This window comes from Calonectris borealis, chromosome 1 (genome assembly GCF_964195595.1).
Source record: "Calonectris borealis chromosome 1, bCalBor7.hap1.2, whole genome shotgun sequence".
Lineage (NCBI taxonomy): Eukaryota > Metazoa > Chordata > Aves > Procellariiformes > Procellariidae > Calonectris > Calonectris borealis.
The window spans coordinates 122,028,626-122,046,834 of NC_134312.1; the positions used below are offsets into that span (position 1 = coordinate 122,028,626).

The 18,209-nt window shown below is 43.2% G+C and overlaps 1 protein-coding gene across 6 annotated transcripts in view; it reads right to left on the reverse strand.

Annotated features, from left to right (window-relative positions):
* Nucleotides 1–420: 420 nt before the first annotated feature.
* LOC142092843 (cystathionine beta-synthase-like protein) overlaps nucleotides 421–18,209 on the reverse strand; it is a 33,589-nt gene continuing 15,800 nt past the window's right edge. For 4 of the 6 annotated variants that reach the window (XM_075173379.1, XM_075173408.1, XM_075173389.1 and 1 more), the window contains 13 exons: nucleotides 17,307–17,441; nucleotides 14,613–14,692; nucleotides 13,146–13,280; nucleotides 12,524–12,593; nucleotides 10,814–10,905; nucleotides 9,816–9,941; nucleotides 9,055–9,139; nucleotides 8,748–8,853; nucleotides 7,827–7,901; nucleotides 6,979–7,113; nucleotides 5,925–6,033; nucleotides 2,551–2,665; nucleotides 421–912 (listed from right to left, as the gene is read on the reverse strand). In XM_075173379.1, the coding sequence (XP_075029480.1) occupies nucleotides 803–912; nucleotides 2,551–2,665; nucleotides 5,925–6,033; nucleotides 6,979–7,113; nucleotides 7,827–7,901; nucleotides 8,748–8,853; nucleotides 9,055–9,139; nucleotides 9,816–9,941; nucleotides 10,814–10,905; nucleotides 12,524–12,593; nucleotides 13,146–13,280; nucleotides 14,613–14,692; nucleotides 17,307–17,441 (1,373 nt within the window). In that variant the 3' untranslated portion in view covers nucleotides 421–802. The remainder of the gene's footprint in view (nucleotides 913–2,550; nucleotides 2,666–5,924; nucleotides 6,034–6,978; nucleotides 7,114–7,826; nucleotides 7,902–8,747; nucleotides 8,854–9,054; nucleotides 9,140–9,815; nucleotides 9,942–10,813; nucleotides 10,906–12,523; nucleotides 12,594–13,145; nucleotides 13,281–14,612; nucleotides 14,693–17,306; nucleotides 17,442–18,209) is intronic. The other 2 variants (XM_075173420.1, XM_075173431.1) reach the window with 1 other exon arrangement.

An 18,209-nucleotide genomic window follows, 5' to 3' on the forward strand; every position in this document is an offset into this window, starting at 1 on the left:
AGGGTGGGGAGGTAAGGCGAAGGTACTAGATGAAACCGTGATTTTCAGAAACTTTCAGGCAAGAATCTTGATCTTCCCTTTTAATCTTTTCACTTGTGCTTACTTATCAGGATACAATTGGAAAAAAAGAAAGGCCTGTCTTCGCAGTGAAAGCTGGTGCACCAGGTAGAATAAAGTCACTAGTTTCTGTTTGTCACTTCACTGTCAGGCTTCCACTCAAGTCAGTTTTTCCTCAGAGCAGCTGGTTGAAACACGCCTCAAATGCAGCCCTCACCATTTCCTCCTGTTTTACACTGATGTCACCAAAAGGGAACCTCCCCTTTCTTCTCTCCACGCCCCCGTCCCACTTTTGTCTCCACACAGGTATTATCCAACTTAACACCCTTGCACAAAAAAAAAATCCAAAGCTTTCCAGAGCTCTCTTGGGCCTCTGCTTCAGTAACTCTTTATTTCAACACATTTTATGAAACAATGTTTTGGAAAGCCAGACTTTAGACATAACAAGTAAGGAACATACCAGTTAATTTAGGTAACGTTTTTACATACATATAGGTAAAAAAATAAATTGTCTTGATAAGAAATATTGTGTAACCTGATTAAGAAACAAGTCTCCAGAAGCTGTGCAATACAGCAAAATGCACTGGCTGTATAGCTGGCACCAGGATAGCTAACTGCTTATTTTCAGAATTTAAAAAAAAAAAACCACACCCAAAGGACAGACCATTCTACCTAAGAAATAAACCTGATTCTTTGCTGGAGATTGCAAAATATTGTTGAAGAGGCTCCACATTGCTACTCGACTTCAGTTGCACTTTCTTTCCCGTTCTCGTGCAGTCACAAAGTTAAGCAGGTCAATGGCTGTAACGATGCCAAACACCATTTGCCGCTTACTGGAGGAACCGTCAGTGTGATCTACACAGAAACAAAGAGAGGATTCTGGCATTAGGAGGCACAAAACCACACCATCCCACTCGGTTGTAATGGCACTGTTTGTAAAGGCAGGTGCCAAGCCATCCCAGCTCCATGTGTCAGGCCTGTTGGTGGAGTTGGTTATCACTGATGCCCCTGTACATTGAGGGGAACCCAAACGGCATCTTGACCAACAGTCACGCAAGAAGTGGCAAGGATTTTCATTTCAGAAAGGCTCCTCAACAAAAGGGATATAGAAACTGAAAGATTATGGAAGGAATAATAAGGGTCCATCAGATTTATTTTTCTTGACATGAAAATTCAAACCAAATCCTCTGTTACAAAGCCTATTTTCCCCTCATACATTAATTTCTGTGGCTCTACTTGAAACAGCTGCAAACTGATATTACCCTGTTTGAACCAGGGGCCACTAGAGGAGGACATGCGACACTATCATCTTCCTACACCGCTGTCAAATACAGAATTAGTATAAAAAAAAAATCACAATACAACATTTTCACATTTCTATCCAAAAAACTTAACCATCTAATCATTGCTGCATAGAGAGCAATTTTTCATTGTGAGCATAAGCCTTTGACCTGGGAACCAAGTGGCCAAGTGACCTCTGGCCCTTTATCTATGGTCTAAGTTTCCTGTTCCTAAAGTCTGGCTGTATTGAGATGTTTAGCCTACATATATACTCAGTTTGTTCAGCCAGCTGGATTGTCCTGGACTTTTCATTTACTCAGTCTTGTTCCATTGCAAGCTTCCAGTGAGATTCTAGGTTTATAAATAGTTAGTCAGCACAGACTCAAGAGCACACCCTTATGGAGATTATCAGGAACAAACCCAAATTTGATGACTATTCTTCATTTACAGTTATAACTGAGATAGCTGTCAGAAAAATTTATCTGGTGAGTCTTAATATTGTTTTTAGTCTAGTTTCTCAGTGTTTGTGATTTTGCAAGTTGCCTTGGAAGGAAGATAAAACAGGAAAAAATATTATTCACATATAAAACAGTGATATACCTTAGCTTTGAAAAATTATTTAGTCATTTCCAGTTCATAATGAAGGCAGTGTAAAGAGTTTTGAGAAGGATGAAGACAAGCAGAGGAGGAAAAACATCAAGTGAAGGGGAGTAAGTTAGCTTAAATGGAATAAACAGGAAAAAGAAATATTAAGCTGTCTTGAGATGCTGATGTCAGTGTTGACATCTTATTAAACTTTATGAAGATGTAATAAAGGTTTTGCTTTAGAAAAGCAAAAAATTGAAGTGTAGCTAACCTGGGACGCTCACTGTGATGGAACTGCTGGAAGTTGTATGACAGGAGTAGGAAGAAGCAAAGATCAGTTGTACTGCAGGAGCTTATTCATTGGCTTACTGCTACTAACAAAGCCACTACACAGTGGACTAGACTCAGGCATTCAGTTCTGAGCAGTAACTTGCTCCAAAAGGAGGTACATTACAGTGTGTGAGGTTATTAATGGATTTAACATTTACTCCACAAGAATTACAGCACTAGTGTCTTACTAACTGTTAGTAGCACATAGTTACATACACAGAAAGAGGATTTGGCTTCTTCAGAACTTGTTTACACACTCACACTTGTACTTACTTCTTGTTACCACTCAAAGATTACCTCTTACAAGGCGCAGTACATCATACTCACACTGAACTTGTTCATGAACCACTAGAGCAAAGTGGTCTATTTCCAGGATATGAGAGAGTTTCCCCAAGTTGTCTTTCAGGTTAATCTGAGGAAAGAGTTACAAAACTTAAATAAAACAGTCCTTTATACGTTTAGTGGTCGATAATCCCCATATACTTCGTGCAGTATTAAAAACAATACATCAGCATTTATATAATGCTCCCATCTGAAGTATTGTAAAACACTAACAAATCAAGGACAACTTAAAAGATCAGTTTTCTTTGTTTCTAATTTCCAAGAAAACAGAACAAAAAAAAAAAAAGAAGCACTACATGAAGTTATTCATTCCGATTCTGTAAACATAATGAATGTACTGAACACGCTGAATATCTGAAAAATGTTAATGATGGAAGAAGGTCAAGTATTCCATGTGTGTAACAAAAGAATTTACCATAAAACTAATTTACTTGGTGATTTTACTCTAGCAAGACTGGGGAAAAGTGAATGAATCAGGCTGCAAATCATTGTGGAAGTGAATATGATCTGCAAAGGCAGCAGGGGAAGAGAAAAGCCCAAACAAGCCAAAAACAAAACCAAGGGTGAAGATTGCTCAGCTATCACTGTATTCAGGTGCAAATCAAGGAACTTAGAATTAAGAATTCATTTTTAGTGAAGTTCAACTTTGCTAAGACTAAACCAGAAAGCACCCTGTGTTGACTCTGCAGAAGGAATATAGATCCTTCCAAAACACTTAGCTAATCACCTGCTGGAACCACTTGAAAGAATGTATAAAAACTGTTCTTCCTACATGCTTTAACATATTAAGCAGCAGCAACAGGTCTATTGCTCAGGTGACTCTCCCCAGGTAACAGCAGCACCCACCATCTGACACACTTTCATTAAAGGGGATTAAAGGAATTTCCAGCAAAGAAAAATCTTGCACTGCAGATTAAAAAAGCCTTTATCCTGCAGTGAGCTCAGCTTGTGACTGAGGAATAAATACCACAGCATGAACACTTGGGCTGCACTGGAACACAGAGCTTTCATCTCCATACTGTGAGTTAGAAGAGATCAAAAGGATTCCCAGTAGCCTGTGTTAAGGGACCAGCAGGCTATAGTGCCTACTGAAGCACCAATCCTTAAGCTTGTGGGCCAGGCAAGGGGTGGGGGAAATCTGGACCTACTGCCACATCGAGTCAACTATCAGTCACCACCACTGACAAGCAGTTTTGTGCAAATGTACGTGCAAAGCCTAACTTTTGAACCTAAGTTCAAAGCTCACTGAAGGGGTAGAACCCCTTGCCACCTGGTTGTGTATAATCATTAGACCTGTTTTCAGGAACTGGGTAGGCTAAAGATAACCAGGACAAGCAGCCCATAGGCAGCACTGGGACAACTATGAAGACACAAACATGGTTTGAAACATTTAATGGAAATTTAACAGAACTCCCACGGAGTTTTCACCTGCCTCACTACCGCTCATTCAATCTCCTTAAAAATTTTGCCCATGAGTTTTCCCACATTTAGTTTTGGTTTTTTTTAAGCCTAAGTCTTTAAGGCAATTAGCCTATGCACATGCTACTACACTACACATGACTGGGACTGCTTGTTTGGCTCTAAGGGCAGGTGACATGGCACTGCTCATGGCCCTACAACTAAATTCTCTCCTTCCCCAGAAGTAGGCTGTGGTCCACTGGGTATGCTGGGGACACCAGGCCTTGTGTTGTTTAGCAGAGTGCTAAATGGTTTAGGACACTAACCAAAACCACACCAGGGAACAGGCTAACAATTAAACACTAGGTACAGTAACAAGAAAGTCTCAGAGACCATGCCCCAGCCCTATTTTCTGGTAAAGGCAGACAAGAAGTCTGCTAAGGCTATGTCTGCACCACACCTAACAGACATTAGTAGTTGATGCAAAGATCCTTTGGGGAAGAAGGGGTAAAGAGACCCCAAACCACTGGAACTAATATCTGACTCCGCAAGAAAAGCCCTCCTCTCCACTAACACACACCACTTGTTTGGATTGGCAAATTATCCTTTGACTAGTGTTTCAAAGCCCTAGAGTACTATCCTACTGGAGACTTTAAAAAAAGCTGTAATCATTACTTTTCAATTCTAAGAGATCACCACAAAATAATGTGTCTACCCAATTTCACCAGTAAACAAGTGGTAAGAAAAGCAAAATCCACAATACTTCTGAGGTTATGTGCATTTAACCATGTTTCTCCATTAAATCATCAATTCAAGTGGAAAATAACCAATGAATGATTCTTTTAGTTAGCATGTTAGCAATACCACCACTTTTGTGTCACTCCCCTTCCATCCTCCACCAAGAAAAGAGTCAGGACTAAAGAGAAATGAAACTGTTAAGCTGTTCTTTACTGAAGAAGCATGAGAAACTTCAAGCTGCCCATGGAAAAAGCCACAACCTCAGAAGCGCAGAGAGTTGGCTACTACAGCTAACACCAGCGCAGCTACAGAAATAATCGCACACCACCAGCCCCAGAAACTCTTAAGGTGTCTAAGTGAGGGAGAACATGAACTAAGCAGTTTTGTTACGCACCACATTTCCACCTGATGCTTGATTATCTGTCTGGGAAGGAAAAAATATATTTACATTTGTCCATAAAGAACTAGCATCCTTTCTCAACCTCGGGGACTTGGTAGTTTGTAGACTGAATGGAAGCATTACCTATACTTCCAGAATACAGCACCTCATCTACTATGAGACAGTGCTGAAACTAGAAGCCTGGTGAAAACTAGGTCAAGCAATCCATGTTAAAAACAAAATCCTTTTCCTGCAAGAGAAGCAAAGCAACAGCAAAAATACTTATATATTTTAGAAGAGCACCCATACAGCTAGGAAGTTGTGGTATCTTGGCACACCACATTGGATGGACAGTGAAAGTGGTTAACATCAAAATTCACATATCTTGACAACACCAGTTTTCAGCAGCCATCCCTCTGTTTCAGCAAGATATCTAATATAAAAGGCAAACAGTTGCTTGGTTTTAGCCAATACAGAAATTATTTAGAAGAGCTGTTTCAACACCTTCTCATTTCTTCCTCTGGATAGTTACATTGCCCAGATTTGTGCCGGGGTTTTTGCGGAAGGAGGAAAGGACAACCATGCTAAAAGAAAGCCTGCTGAAGTAATGAAACAGCACAATATAGAGGCACAACACAAACCTGGGAGCTATCAGGTGACCTAGGACAGAGTTTAGAGCACATCTGTGCTCAGTAACAGCTGCTCTGTATGGGCCCAGGTAAACCTTACCCAACCTGATGCCACTGTACTGTTAGGACACCTACAGTAGTACTTTAAACCAGAGAACTAGGACTTGTAGAATATACCCGCTTACCTGTTTAAATTGCTTGTAGATTACTTTGCTGACTTCATCAGAAGGCTGAACTTTTCCAGCAAGTAGTGAAGAAAGCATGTTACCCAGGGTAACCATGCCCAAAATTACCCTGGGGAAGGAGAGAGAGAAGATAGGGCTAAACAACACAAAAGCCTCAGGTGTTCCTGTAGATAAAAGCATCCACCTCTCAGCCAGCCTGGAGAAGTCAGTTCAACTGCTTCATGGTATAAAGCAGTATTATTGATGGTATACTTGGATTCTGTGCCTCTGCAGGAGATGGAGTCCAGTTCTCAGAAGTTCTGGAGACTCACACAGGAGTCAGCAGGTGCTGTGGGTGCCTGGCCCTTCTGAGCGTCAGGCTCTTTGTATCACTAGTCCTTGCAACTGGAGAGCTTCTTGCAATCTGAGAGCGCTTTTGAAAAGCACTGCTTCATTGTTTTATGCTCTCATCTGTCCTTTTGAAAGGTGTGACAGCGCCAGAGACATGCTCACCTCAATTTTGCTCATTCCCCTTCTCCCTGCAAGGATGTTGCAAGGACCTGCTAACTGAAGAGTAACTGAGCAAGTCCTCATTATTCAGCCTGTCCTACAGGAGACCTACAGGGTAATATGGCATACCAGCTTGCTGGGGACACCCTGGTTTATAGGGGTCACTACAACATTGCACTATACTGCAGCGTTCTGAAGAAACTGGGTGAAAGCTGTGGTGGAGATGGGTAGGTTTGGGGTTGTTTGTTTTAAATATGAATTTTTGCTTTGTTAAGTTAAACAGCTATTATAAAAAACAATGAAATTATCCTGCAGAGACACACTGAGTAAGTATATTATAATAATCATTAGAAGCTTGTTATGTGAAGGGCAGGACAGTGCTGGCATGACAACATATTAAGCCCAGCATTGGTGTGTTTAAGGTAACATTTCTGAACTGTGTTACTATAACTGAAGAAAGATGAGTGAGAGGATATTATACTTCTAGTAAACATTTAAAGACATTCCTTAGGACCTGGTGAGGGAAGCGATACATATGGATGAATAGTGATATATGTGGACATACCCAGCTTCATCAACAACTGGTACCTGGTCGAATCCCTTCTCCCGGAGAATTTCAACAGTATTTGCACAGGTAACAGTTGGAAGCACAGTCAGGGGAGCAGAGAGTCTTAATTCCTGAACACTGATGTTCCACCACCTGGGTATGAAATAAAAACCAAACCCATGCAAGTCTTACGGAGAGAAAGAACCAGTTGTTCATGTACAGTGGCCTTCAACGCTACAGGAATGATAAAAAGCTGCAAGGAAGAGTCAGGATTCAGCCAGAGCCAGTAAAGCTTCAAGGCTTTCAAGTTTTCTCTCCAATATCAGAAAGTCGTTGAAGTGTGAGAACGCTTTAAGACTGAAACTCTTTTCCTCATTTCATCTACTTTCTAGGATTGCAGATAGTTAGTGGAGAGTACTAATCTCCCTAGTTTCATTATTTCTATCTTACAAAGAAAGTTTTGTGCTCCTACTCAAAGAGGTAGCCATATGTACAGTCACTATAGGTAGTCATTTAGGGAAGATCCCCCTCCACCTGTGCAGACTTGCAGTGCTTTGCACTCAAGAACTCTGATCTCGGAAGGGTTCTCTATATACTACTTTTTCATTTCAGATGCAACTCTTTTCATTAAAAAAAAAAAAATCAGTAAGTACCAAGTTTTCTTCTGCTGCCATGCAACTCAAAAAAGGAAATCAACTAATTTAAGCAGACTTGATTAATAGCTGCAATGATACATCAACACAATAGCATGAAAGATTAGCTAAATCAAAGGAAGTAGTGTAAATTGAAATGAGCTTTAAATTAGCAACTGCCATAAAGTCAACTGAATAGACTCATGAAAATCCAAATGGATCTGACATGCTTACCAAGGTTTTTTGACAAGGTCTTCTTCTTTCATGAACCCTTTCTGAATCATCCATTTGTCGCTCAAGAACTTGGACCTAGAAAGCATTAGGAAGTGAAAAGCTCACTAGCAGGCTGAACATCTGACAGCAAACCTAATAGCACACAGAGACAACTTTTTACAGCTTACTACCACTAACAACTAAAGCGTAATTGAAAATATACTGCCATTTGTCATCCAAGCCTACCAGCCAGGGACATTGAGAAGAAATACTCATAAGCAGAAAAAGGAATCCCATAGGAAAAAGTTTCAACTGCATCAGTCCCTTGCAACATGATTGAGACACAGCCTGGAATGGAGAAGTGCCAACCTGTACTCGGGCAAGGTCTCTCTGCAGTTTCTAGTCATCTAGTATTGTGTTGGATGCAACAGAAGCCACGAAACACAGCTAAAAACATCATGTTTTGGGATATGTTTCAATATGGTAGAAGAGAAACTTCTTCTCAGCACAGCTCAAAGCCCTCACACTTCCACCTGTAAACTCACCCCGACACTGGCTGCTGCTACGTAGTGCAGTGTTCTGCTGTGGACACAGGCAGAGAGAGCGGACAGCCTTACAGGGACCCTTTCCAGGAATTGGATAATACCAGTGGTCCCCAGTAAATAAAACAGTGAAAGCAAGTCTTTTCCTGTGAAAGATGCTCACCTGTGATGGTTATATATTGAAGTCAGACACAAGGAGGAGCTCAGCTTTCAGAGGGCTAAGCTCCTTTCTACTCCATGTCAGACCCTTTCTAGATACCTCAGAAGTTATGCTCCAAGCACATTCCTTGCTTTGGTAACTGGGTGCTATAAGAAATATGTATTCAACTCGCCACTGCTGTAAGGAGGTCTTAGGGACTGCCTCACCCTTCTCCCAGAGAGAAAGCAAGCAGGTTCTTACATGTAGTTCCTGATAGAGTCAGGGAGGATAACAACACAGCGCTGACCCTCCTTCAGCTCTTTGGCTGCCTTCACAGCTACAGACATGGCGCTGCCTGAGCTGCCACCTGCCAAAATGCAGATCAGAGGCAAAACTGTCAAACCGTAAGTGAAATGAGAAAGAATGGAAGAGAGGAGGAGAGACAGTAGAGGACCCCAGGGTGAGGAAGACAGCTTCTGAAGTGGAAGGAGGTCTCCCTGACCTGCACAAGGCTTCAGCCTCCCACATATTATTCAGAGAAACCCAAAGGATTCGCATCTGCTCTTACCACACAGCAGTCCTTCCTCTCGGATCAACATGCGTGCAAAAGCAAATGACTCCTCATCATTGCTCTTGTACCACTGGTCCACTGCCTGGGAAGGGGCAGGAAGATAGAAACAAGGGTCTATTTAAATGAGGAGGGCTAGGGAAACTACACAACTAGTGTGAATTCAACCCATGCTCTTTGAGGTAGCAGCTGCCCTACTGAGCCATGTGCCAGGGTTTCCATCCTCCAAATGCCAAGTGGGGTTTTTTTTTTTTTGCAAAGGTAAGACAATCACATTATCACAAGAGACTCCTTATTGAAACCACGCTGTGAGAACAGGCTGTTGTGAGACAGCTACAGAGAGCATCAAACAGTTTCCTTCCCTCTTGGAGGGCCTCCCAGGGACATAGGCTCTGCTCAGGACATAGTCATGCCACTTTTGGCCAGGAGGGGTTGGGGTGCTTTGTTGGGGTTGTGTGTTGTTTTTTTTTTTTTGATTCATTGGGTTGTTTTGGGGGGCGGGGGGAAGGGGGAAAGTACTGTGTTCTAGGAAAATGTTATCTGCTCACAGCATTTCCACCTAGTGTTGTAAAACAAATGCGGGCAGCGCAGAAGTTTTCCAAGGACTGCTTTTGCTGATGGAAAGAACAAGAATAGTTCTGTCTGCTAGCCCTCCCCTTTCAGCTCAAAGAAATACTTCCCCAAGTTTTTCCTCCACCTTTCACCTCACTTCTGTATCCCAATAGAGGGCAAAGGGCAGTAAACCAAGACGCATGACTTACAGATCTATCCAACACTGTGGGGACAAAATCATATCCGATTCCTTCCACTTCATACATTGTCTTGTCAGTCTTGTTCAGTTCTTCTGGTGTAGCAAGGATGGAGCCTTCAGGATCAACACCTATAATCTGGAGAAGCAGTTTCCACTTTGGCTACCATGACACGCTGCTTTTGAGAACACAGCTATTTACTCATGAGCGCTGGCCTCATTACAGCTGTTGGTGTCACACTGGCTGCACACACAGCCAAGCTAACAGCAACTTAGTTTCCTATTCATTTCCTCCTGGCAACGTTCGCCTCCCCTGTGAGCAAAATGCTGTGCTGCTTCCGGCCCCTTCTGGCAAGCCATCCTGTCTCCTCAGCCTGTGGACACTAAATGAGGGACACCACTTGTTCTACATGGGTCTTGCTTGGTTTAAACAGAAGACAGGGTTTCCCCGAGACAAAATTGTCCTCATTCACATGTCAGGCATCATTACAGTCAATACATTTTGTGCCAAGTGTAAGCAGGTAAGTTTTATTTTGTTTACCACTCCCTGCCTATGTAGGAAATTATTCATGATTGAAACACAATACCAACTTCTGTGAGGAAATCCAACACAGCACACAGGTAGACACACAGGTTGGTGTGTGCAGAGAAAATTTCACTTGGTAAAAACTCAGCAGCTCCAGACAAGTTAGTGAAGGCACAGTCAGAGAGGAAACAGAAGGCTGCAGTACACACCAGAGAAGGAAGTTTCTCAGATACCCCAAGAAGGGATCTGAGGGCCAGTTTTCATCTGCTGAGCCAAACCTGAACTCTGATCACCAGTGAGACCAGAGCATGATGATTTCAGACAGTCTGAAAACCTTTCTTTGCTGCCTAGAACTACCTTGTAAGTGAGAACATCCAAGTGCTTCCCGTAGAGACCCAGGGCAGACTTGCAAGGAATGGGACGTGCCAAGTAGAGCATTTGAGGTTCATCCCGCTAAAGAGAAATGCTTTAGGCTTGCCACTTACTTTGCAACCTGGACACTTCTCCTTTAGCTTTCTGGAGATGCCAGTGATAGTACCTCCTGTGCCAGCTGTAGCCACCAGCATGTCTATTTTTCCTGTTTAAAGGTGAGGGATAGAAGGTAGTTGTGAAATCCCTCCCAGAATGATGGATTAAAACCCCATTTAAACCTAGGTATGGACTTTCTTTAACAAAAATGGGCAAGATAAAGCTCTTTGCTTCCCAAGAGCTGTGTTATGAGACCTACCCTGAGACCACCTTGCTCAATCCCCATTTACTTCAACAGTAGTTTTGAAATGTCCATCCAGTAGCCTGGCAAGGCACCAATTTGTGGTACTTGGATAGAGCCGGAGGTGGCCCATGCAGCTGACGTCTGTCATTTTCCTGTTACTGTATTTGCTGATGTAGATAATTCATTCTTTAACTTAGAATGAGCAGCCCATTATATTAGTTAATTTACTGAATGAGTGCCAAGAGCATGGGGATAGGTACCCACTGAGAGAACTGTTAACACAACTACTCTCTCATTTTCATGTGAAAAATACTGTTTTGGTCATGAGCACTCAGAGTGAGTGCAGGTATGATAGTTCATTCTTCTGTAATGCCCTACAGTTTCCATGGTGCATCCACATGATAGTTTTGTTAATAAAAAATACACACACCAATTCACACACAAAAACAAATCCTTACCAGTCAAAATAATAACACCCTGCCAAGCAGGAGTATAAGCTCAGTAATAACCAAGCAGTGTCTGGCCTATGAGGAAAAGTAAATACAAACAAGAAGCCTAAAGCTAGAACTCATCTAGACTCTCAGTTTGTGGGATGGCAGTTTGTTAAAGTATAGTCTTTTTAGTTCAAACTTAAAAGAAAGTTTGCCACAAAGGCAAGCCAAATCCTGTGAACAGCTAGAGTTACTTTTGAGGGGAAGGAGAAGAACTTTTCACACGGTCCGCGCCTTAATGAGAAGGAATTTAATAGCTGATTTTCTTATTAGAGGGTCCCATGAGAAACTGTACTATTTTATAAGGCAGGTCAGTAGCCTCCTATATGACATCCTTCTACCACATATGGCAAACGCCTACATGGTAGGCTGCAGCATCACATTGAATGCCTCCAACAACTCTCAAATGAATTCCTCAGCTGGGTGAGTTAGCCCGGCTAAAGCTCTCTGCTGCCACAGCTCAATCACTTCTGGTACTCCAATTCAGCTACCTAGAGTTAACATTGAAGCAACCCCTGCAGAGTAAAAAGGTTTTACTGGTGACAAGTGCAACACAGAGCACTTTGTACTCCTGAGGACTCCTAAATGAAGAAGCTTCAAGTGTAATGGAATATTTGGTCTGAGAATGTAAAAAACCTATTTCTCTATCTGCGATCAGAGAAAAATGACCCTGTTCTTTCATGCCACTCTAGCTATGTCTTTTTTTTTTTTCTTTTAAAGATAACTTAAGCATCACTGCTTTCTCCACCTGATCACAAGCAGAGGAGTCTAAAAACCAAAGCATACCTCTTTAATGGAAAAAAAAAATATTCATTACTACAACTACTGAAGTAGTGAATAGAAACTCTGACGACACACAGCATATCTACAGGATTTGCTGTATCAAAATCCATGCACTTCTCAACCACCTCAGGTCTCATTCTCCAAGTACCTAACAATAGGAGAATACTAGGGACTCACTGAAGGGAAGGTTAGCAGCAGAGCAAACATACCTTCGCATTGCTGCAGGATTTCTTCAGCTGTGCTGTCATAGTGCGTCAGGGGGTTGCTGGCATTACGGTACTATATTGCAAGACAGAATGGCCATTAAGTAGACCAGAAAGACAAAATTCACATCGTGAGGCATTTCAAGAACATGACAAACATTCTCCAAGCCCCACGACAGCTACATATACTCTTTACACACTGTTTCCTTATCAATTATCTGGACCTAGGCAGAATGCCCAAGGGGAGATACAGCCTTCCTAAGTGACCTAATTTAAGATTAGTTCTAAGGTGCCAGCACCCTCCAATGCCACGATCAGTCCTGTCTGTGGGACAGTTTCTTTTAGGAACATGACTCTTGTACCCATTCTTCCACACAGGACTGCCAATTCAGTAGAAAAAGCCACCCATGCAGTTTCTGCAAACATAGGCTCGTTGCTGCCCTCTAGTGACTATATAAGCTTGCTACCCTACAGCATGGTGATGGCTCAACTACAGCTCCAGGCCTGGGACATCTTTTCCTCCAGAGACACACCTAGGCTCTTGAACATTCAACCAAGGACAACTAAGGAACAAGGCGCAATACCTCCTCCCACACTACGCCTGCACCTCTGATGCCTTGGCTCTTACCTGGTCTAGTATATGTGCATTGGGGATTTCGTTTTTCAGTCTCCATGCTACTCCCACGTGAGATTCAGGAGAATCAAATCTGGCAGTAGTTGGGGTCCTCACAATCTCAGCACCCAGAGCTCTCAGGACATCCACCTGTAACATACAAAGGTCACAAAACCCCAAAACACTCTCACAGCAGAGACTTCATTGGGATGCAGAGGAAAGAAAATATCTTTCCTTTTACCTGGTCTGCAATAGCCTCCTTAGCCGTTCTCCTAAATCCCAGCCTCACATCACCGAGCCATGGGTTCAAATCCTTAATGTCATTTGATCTCAATTAAGCTCTACTTGGGAGCTAGATGTCAAATTCCTGTTTCTATTCTAGGCCTTCAGGCCTGTAGGGACTACACATTGAGAAGCCTCATTCAGGCAAAACACCATCTCCTTTCATGCCTGTCACATATGCCCTGCACTCCAACAGCGCTATAGCCCGGTATTTTATTTGTTTAAGTGCAAATTATGTATATTTACCTCCTCTTTTGGACACAGGCAGCAAAGGAGATCCTCCAGGGCCCTATGCACCACTCAACTGCTATGAGGGCAGAAGGTTTATGACACTGAGCTAAGGCAAGGCCTGCCTTCAGAGGGGAAGCCTTTGGTGCTGCATAGCACATGGAAATGGCCATGTGGTACCTCTCCCTCCGCAGCAGGTAAGAGCAAGTAATGGGTATAGGCCTTCAGGGGACATTGTTCTCATTTGTGCCGCTCCTTTCAGCTGGAACGTTGGAAGTATTTGAACCAAGGTAAGCGTTTTTGCTGACAGCAATTTGCTGCCTCAACCGTGAAACACAGGGGATCTCTTCTCTTCTTTTGGCTGCAGGTGCAGCACCACCCTAGAAGAACACAGGACAAGGCTTGCTCTAGAGCTGGATGTTTTGTGCTTTCCACAGTGAAGGTAAGTGGACATTACCCAGTGGCTTTTCCTTCCCCTTTGTTGCTGTGATGACACAACTCAGATGCTTGCCAGTACCCCGCAGTGTAACCTGAGGAGCTCAGCAGGCTCCCTCATGGCCTTGCTCAGCCCGGTGCAGAACAGAAGAATATTCAAAGCTTCATCATTGCCTTACTTTGTCCTCCTTTGCTCAGTGAGAGACAGCTAACCCAGGGGCAGGTAGTTACTTCAACGTGCTAGGTAAATCTCAAATTCCCTTGACGTGTGTATTTAAAATAGATATGACAGTTTTCCAAGTGACAATGCTGTGGGGACAGGTCTTAAACACATTTCTGTCCATGGCTAGCCAGCCTGGATTTCTCTGGGCACTGGCAATAGGCCCTCAGCAGAGTTCTGCTTGGCCAATGACTTGGAGGCCAAGAGCCTACACCTTCGTTGCTAAAGCCATAGCACTCATTTGCACCAGGAACTCTGCAAGTGCAAACACGCTTCTTTTTTAATTCTTGAGGAAAAAAAAAAAAAGCAGCTCTGACCTTCTCCATACTCATTTTCTCTGGCATCACAATGATACAGCGGTAACCCTTCACTGCTGCAGCCAAGGCCAGCCCAATTCCTGGAAGCAAGCAAAGACACGTAGAGCATACAGTGAGGAGCAACAAAGAACAAAACCCACAATGCTAGCTTTGGCATGCCCTGGCTTTAATCAGATTTTCACCAGAGGCTTGAGTATAGTGTCTCTAGAGGGGTGGCAAAGGGAACGTTTCTGGCTACTGAGGAGAACTGTATTTACAGATGCTGCTAGTTCTTTGAGGATCACAGTCAACAGAAAGTTTAGCCAAGGGTGGGGAAACTTGACGTGCAAACTGCTAGCTCTACCACATGCACATCAGCTTCCTCCTGTCTCGCCCACTTCATTTTTACAGAAGTAATTTGGGAAAGGAATGAGCTTTAAGCTAAAGATGACTAGAGCAATCATTTTGATACTGTCAGAAGAGTATTAGAGCCTCTGTTGACTCACTTCTGCATTAAATCCCTAGTCTGCAACGTGCCGAAACTAAGTCCTTTCTAAAAAGACATGATTTAGATGCTGTGTGTGATTGAGGTTCTAATGCACTATGTCAACTTGCTACCACAGTGAAGTATCTTGAATGTTGGAGACAGACACCTCATTTCTACTTTAAAAATCTGCACCTCCAGCCTGATTTCTGCCTTCCAGCTTGTCATTGTCTGCCTACCTGAAGAGCTAAGCTCAGAAGTGCCTTCCCCATAGAAGAGAAGCTTACACCTGTTATCAGATCATCTCTCTGCTGGATAAGCTAAACAGATCATGTTAGTTGATACGTGTCTGAGGTCGGGCTGCATGGCACCTCCCCTGCTGTTTTGCGTACCAGGCACAATACCAACGCATGCATATGACAATGCCTCACAGGCAGTTTACCCTACACAGAGACTTGCTTGTTCAAAGCTGCCTCTGTTTATACATGGTGCTGGATTGTGTAGGGGTGATAAAAGAAAAATCTTTAACTGTTCCTGTAAGAGAAGCATAACTCGCACCTCAAGTAATTCAAGTAGTGTTTAAATATTTAGAAGGCGGGGGGGGGAAACTTTTCCCAATATATTATAGATAAATATGGATGCCAAAATAAAAAAAAAACAACAAAACCAAAAAAACAGCAACAGCCTCACTAAGGCCAAAGACTGAAGAGAAGCCATCCAGCATCCTCCCTTATGGTCTGTGATGAAGAAAGCATTTTGAGACCTGAACTCTTAACACTTTGTACTTTCTGCTACTGACCTGGAAATGCAGCAAATGTCAAAACAGGACTTTGGCTGAGGGAGAAGAGGGATGCAGAGAGGACAAAAATATAAGACTTTATCTCTCACACTTAACATACTCAGTAGCTCTGAACAGTAGCCTAGAGCAAAAGCCAATTCTCTCAGGTTACTGTCTGCCCTGGTCTTTGCTTTTAAATGAAAAAAGACAGCTTTCTGAACTAACTGTCCTGTACATCCTTCAGTTCTGCCTTCTTTCTATCTTTTGAATTCTGTGGCAAGGAGAACCATTTATCAACTACTGACCCAGAAAGTAGAATGTCATATTATGACCTCAGATACTGGCAGAATGCAATATATGAATATTTTCCACTACATGCCATTGTTCAGGCAAGAGGTATAGCCACAGTCACAAGGGCTTCAGTTGCACTGCTCCCCCCACAGAGCACCTGCTGGACTAATGGCAACAGATATGACTTCCCAGTTTTCTGCCGAAGGCAGGGGAACTAGTCACAGAGCAGCTCATCATCCCAGTCCCTCCATTAACAAAAGCTGGACTGGATCAAAAGAACAACAGAAAGATGTGCCTGGTCTGTGTCTTTCAGAAGGCAACAGTAGATGGATGCCCAGGAAAGAGTTTAAGAACAGGACAAGACACCTCTCCAGAACACATCAGGCAGGGAAATAGCTTGTAGCTCAGCTCGGGAACCTCTTCAGAGGAGGCAGTATATTTCATATTTAACTAGCTCAAGGGGGAACATTCCAGGTATGTGTACTCCCCATCAGAAGAGTAGCTTAACAGAAGTACAACAGCTGTGACGCAGGAGCCCAGAATTAACTCCAGTCTGCTCGGATCATCAGATGCTCTGCCCTGGCCCCTGACTAGCAGGACTGTCCTTCCTCCATCCCTCCAAGGAAGAGACACTGACCCAAGTGAAATCTGTTGAAAATCTAGCTGTGCGAGGGCTGTGTTAGCAGAGTGCTGTAGGGATGCAGCTTATCTCCCATCACAGCTGCACCACATGGGAAAGGCTGTTTCTCAAACCAGGCCCACCTCACCTGACAGAGTGTAGGAACGAGGACCATGGGACTTCCCAAACAGAAGGGGAAGATCCAGATTCACACCAGTCTTTTGGTGCTTGATTTCCAATAATTTCAGTCAGACTAATTCCTAGGACCTAGAGACCCTAGTGAATCCAGCCTAACACTTCTTTTCTTTTAAAGCAAATTCAGCAGACCTCCTTCCCAGCTGTTCTGGACAGCATAGGACACTGCAGAATTGTTCCTTGTGCGAGACGGAAGAGGCACTGCTCCTTACACCATGCAGGCAGGAAGAGATCCCCATTCTTCCTTGCACAAGCAGCCTTCATGCTCCAATCTCAAGTCTGCCTCTTCCAGGAAAACCACCACAGCATTTTCCCCCCACATTTCGCTAGGGTGTCTCCATCCCCTACCTGTGTTTCCAGAGGTTGGCTCTATGATTGTGTCCCCAGGCTTCAAGATCCCAGCCTTCTCAGCATCCTCTACCATCCTCAGGCTGATGCGGTCCTTCACACTGCCCCCAGCATTGAAGAACTCACATTTTCCCACTGGAAACAGAGAAACCAAGCAGAGTTCTTAAACAGCAGTCACTTGCTGAACAGGCTGCTGATCCCTAACATACCTTGCAAGAGCAACTCTGTTAATGGGTCTGCCCAATTCACCTCCCTACTTCACATCAGAGACGGGGATTCAGTTCACAGCATCTCCACTGCCATGGGTCACAACAACAAAGCAAGTTTGGTACTTGATGCTGGCCACAGAAGCCAGGAACCCATACTCTGTCAGTCTCCTCAAAATATAACCTCTCCTTTCATCTTTCCTCCTTATTACAGCCCAGTCATTAGTATAAAAAGCCCCAGGACTCTTCCACTGCAATAGCACGGGGAAAAGAGAACTCTACTAACATGCCTTGCCTTTTCCCTGCTACGTTCTCCAGCCAAAGAGTTTCTGACCAAACTGAAAGTTTCTCCCCTTGTTCAGCCTACACTTTCACTTCAGTACTCCCAGCATTAATCCCTTCAATGGTGTTAAACACCGCCTTTCAGCACTCGGATTAGAGCCTCCACGTATCTCCAGTATGGTTGGGTTTAAAAAAACCAAACAAAACAAACATTCACTGACAGTTTCATCCCTTTCACCATTTTCAGTGATCTTTAGTGGTAACTACAGTTCTGCGTTTTACACACACTGATGAATACTCTGAATATGAGAAGCAGCCAAAAACTTCATAGAACTTTAAAATTAAAAATTATTTTCTAGGAAAAAAGTTTTACTTTTTTTTTTAATGGAAAAGCTGCAGGAAATGTCCTTATGAA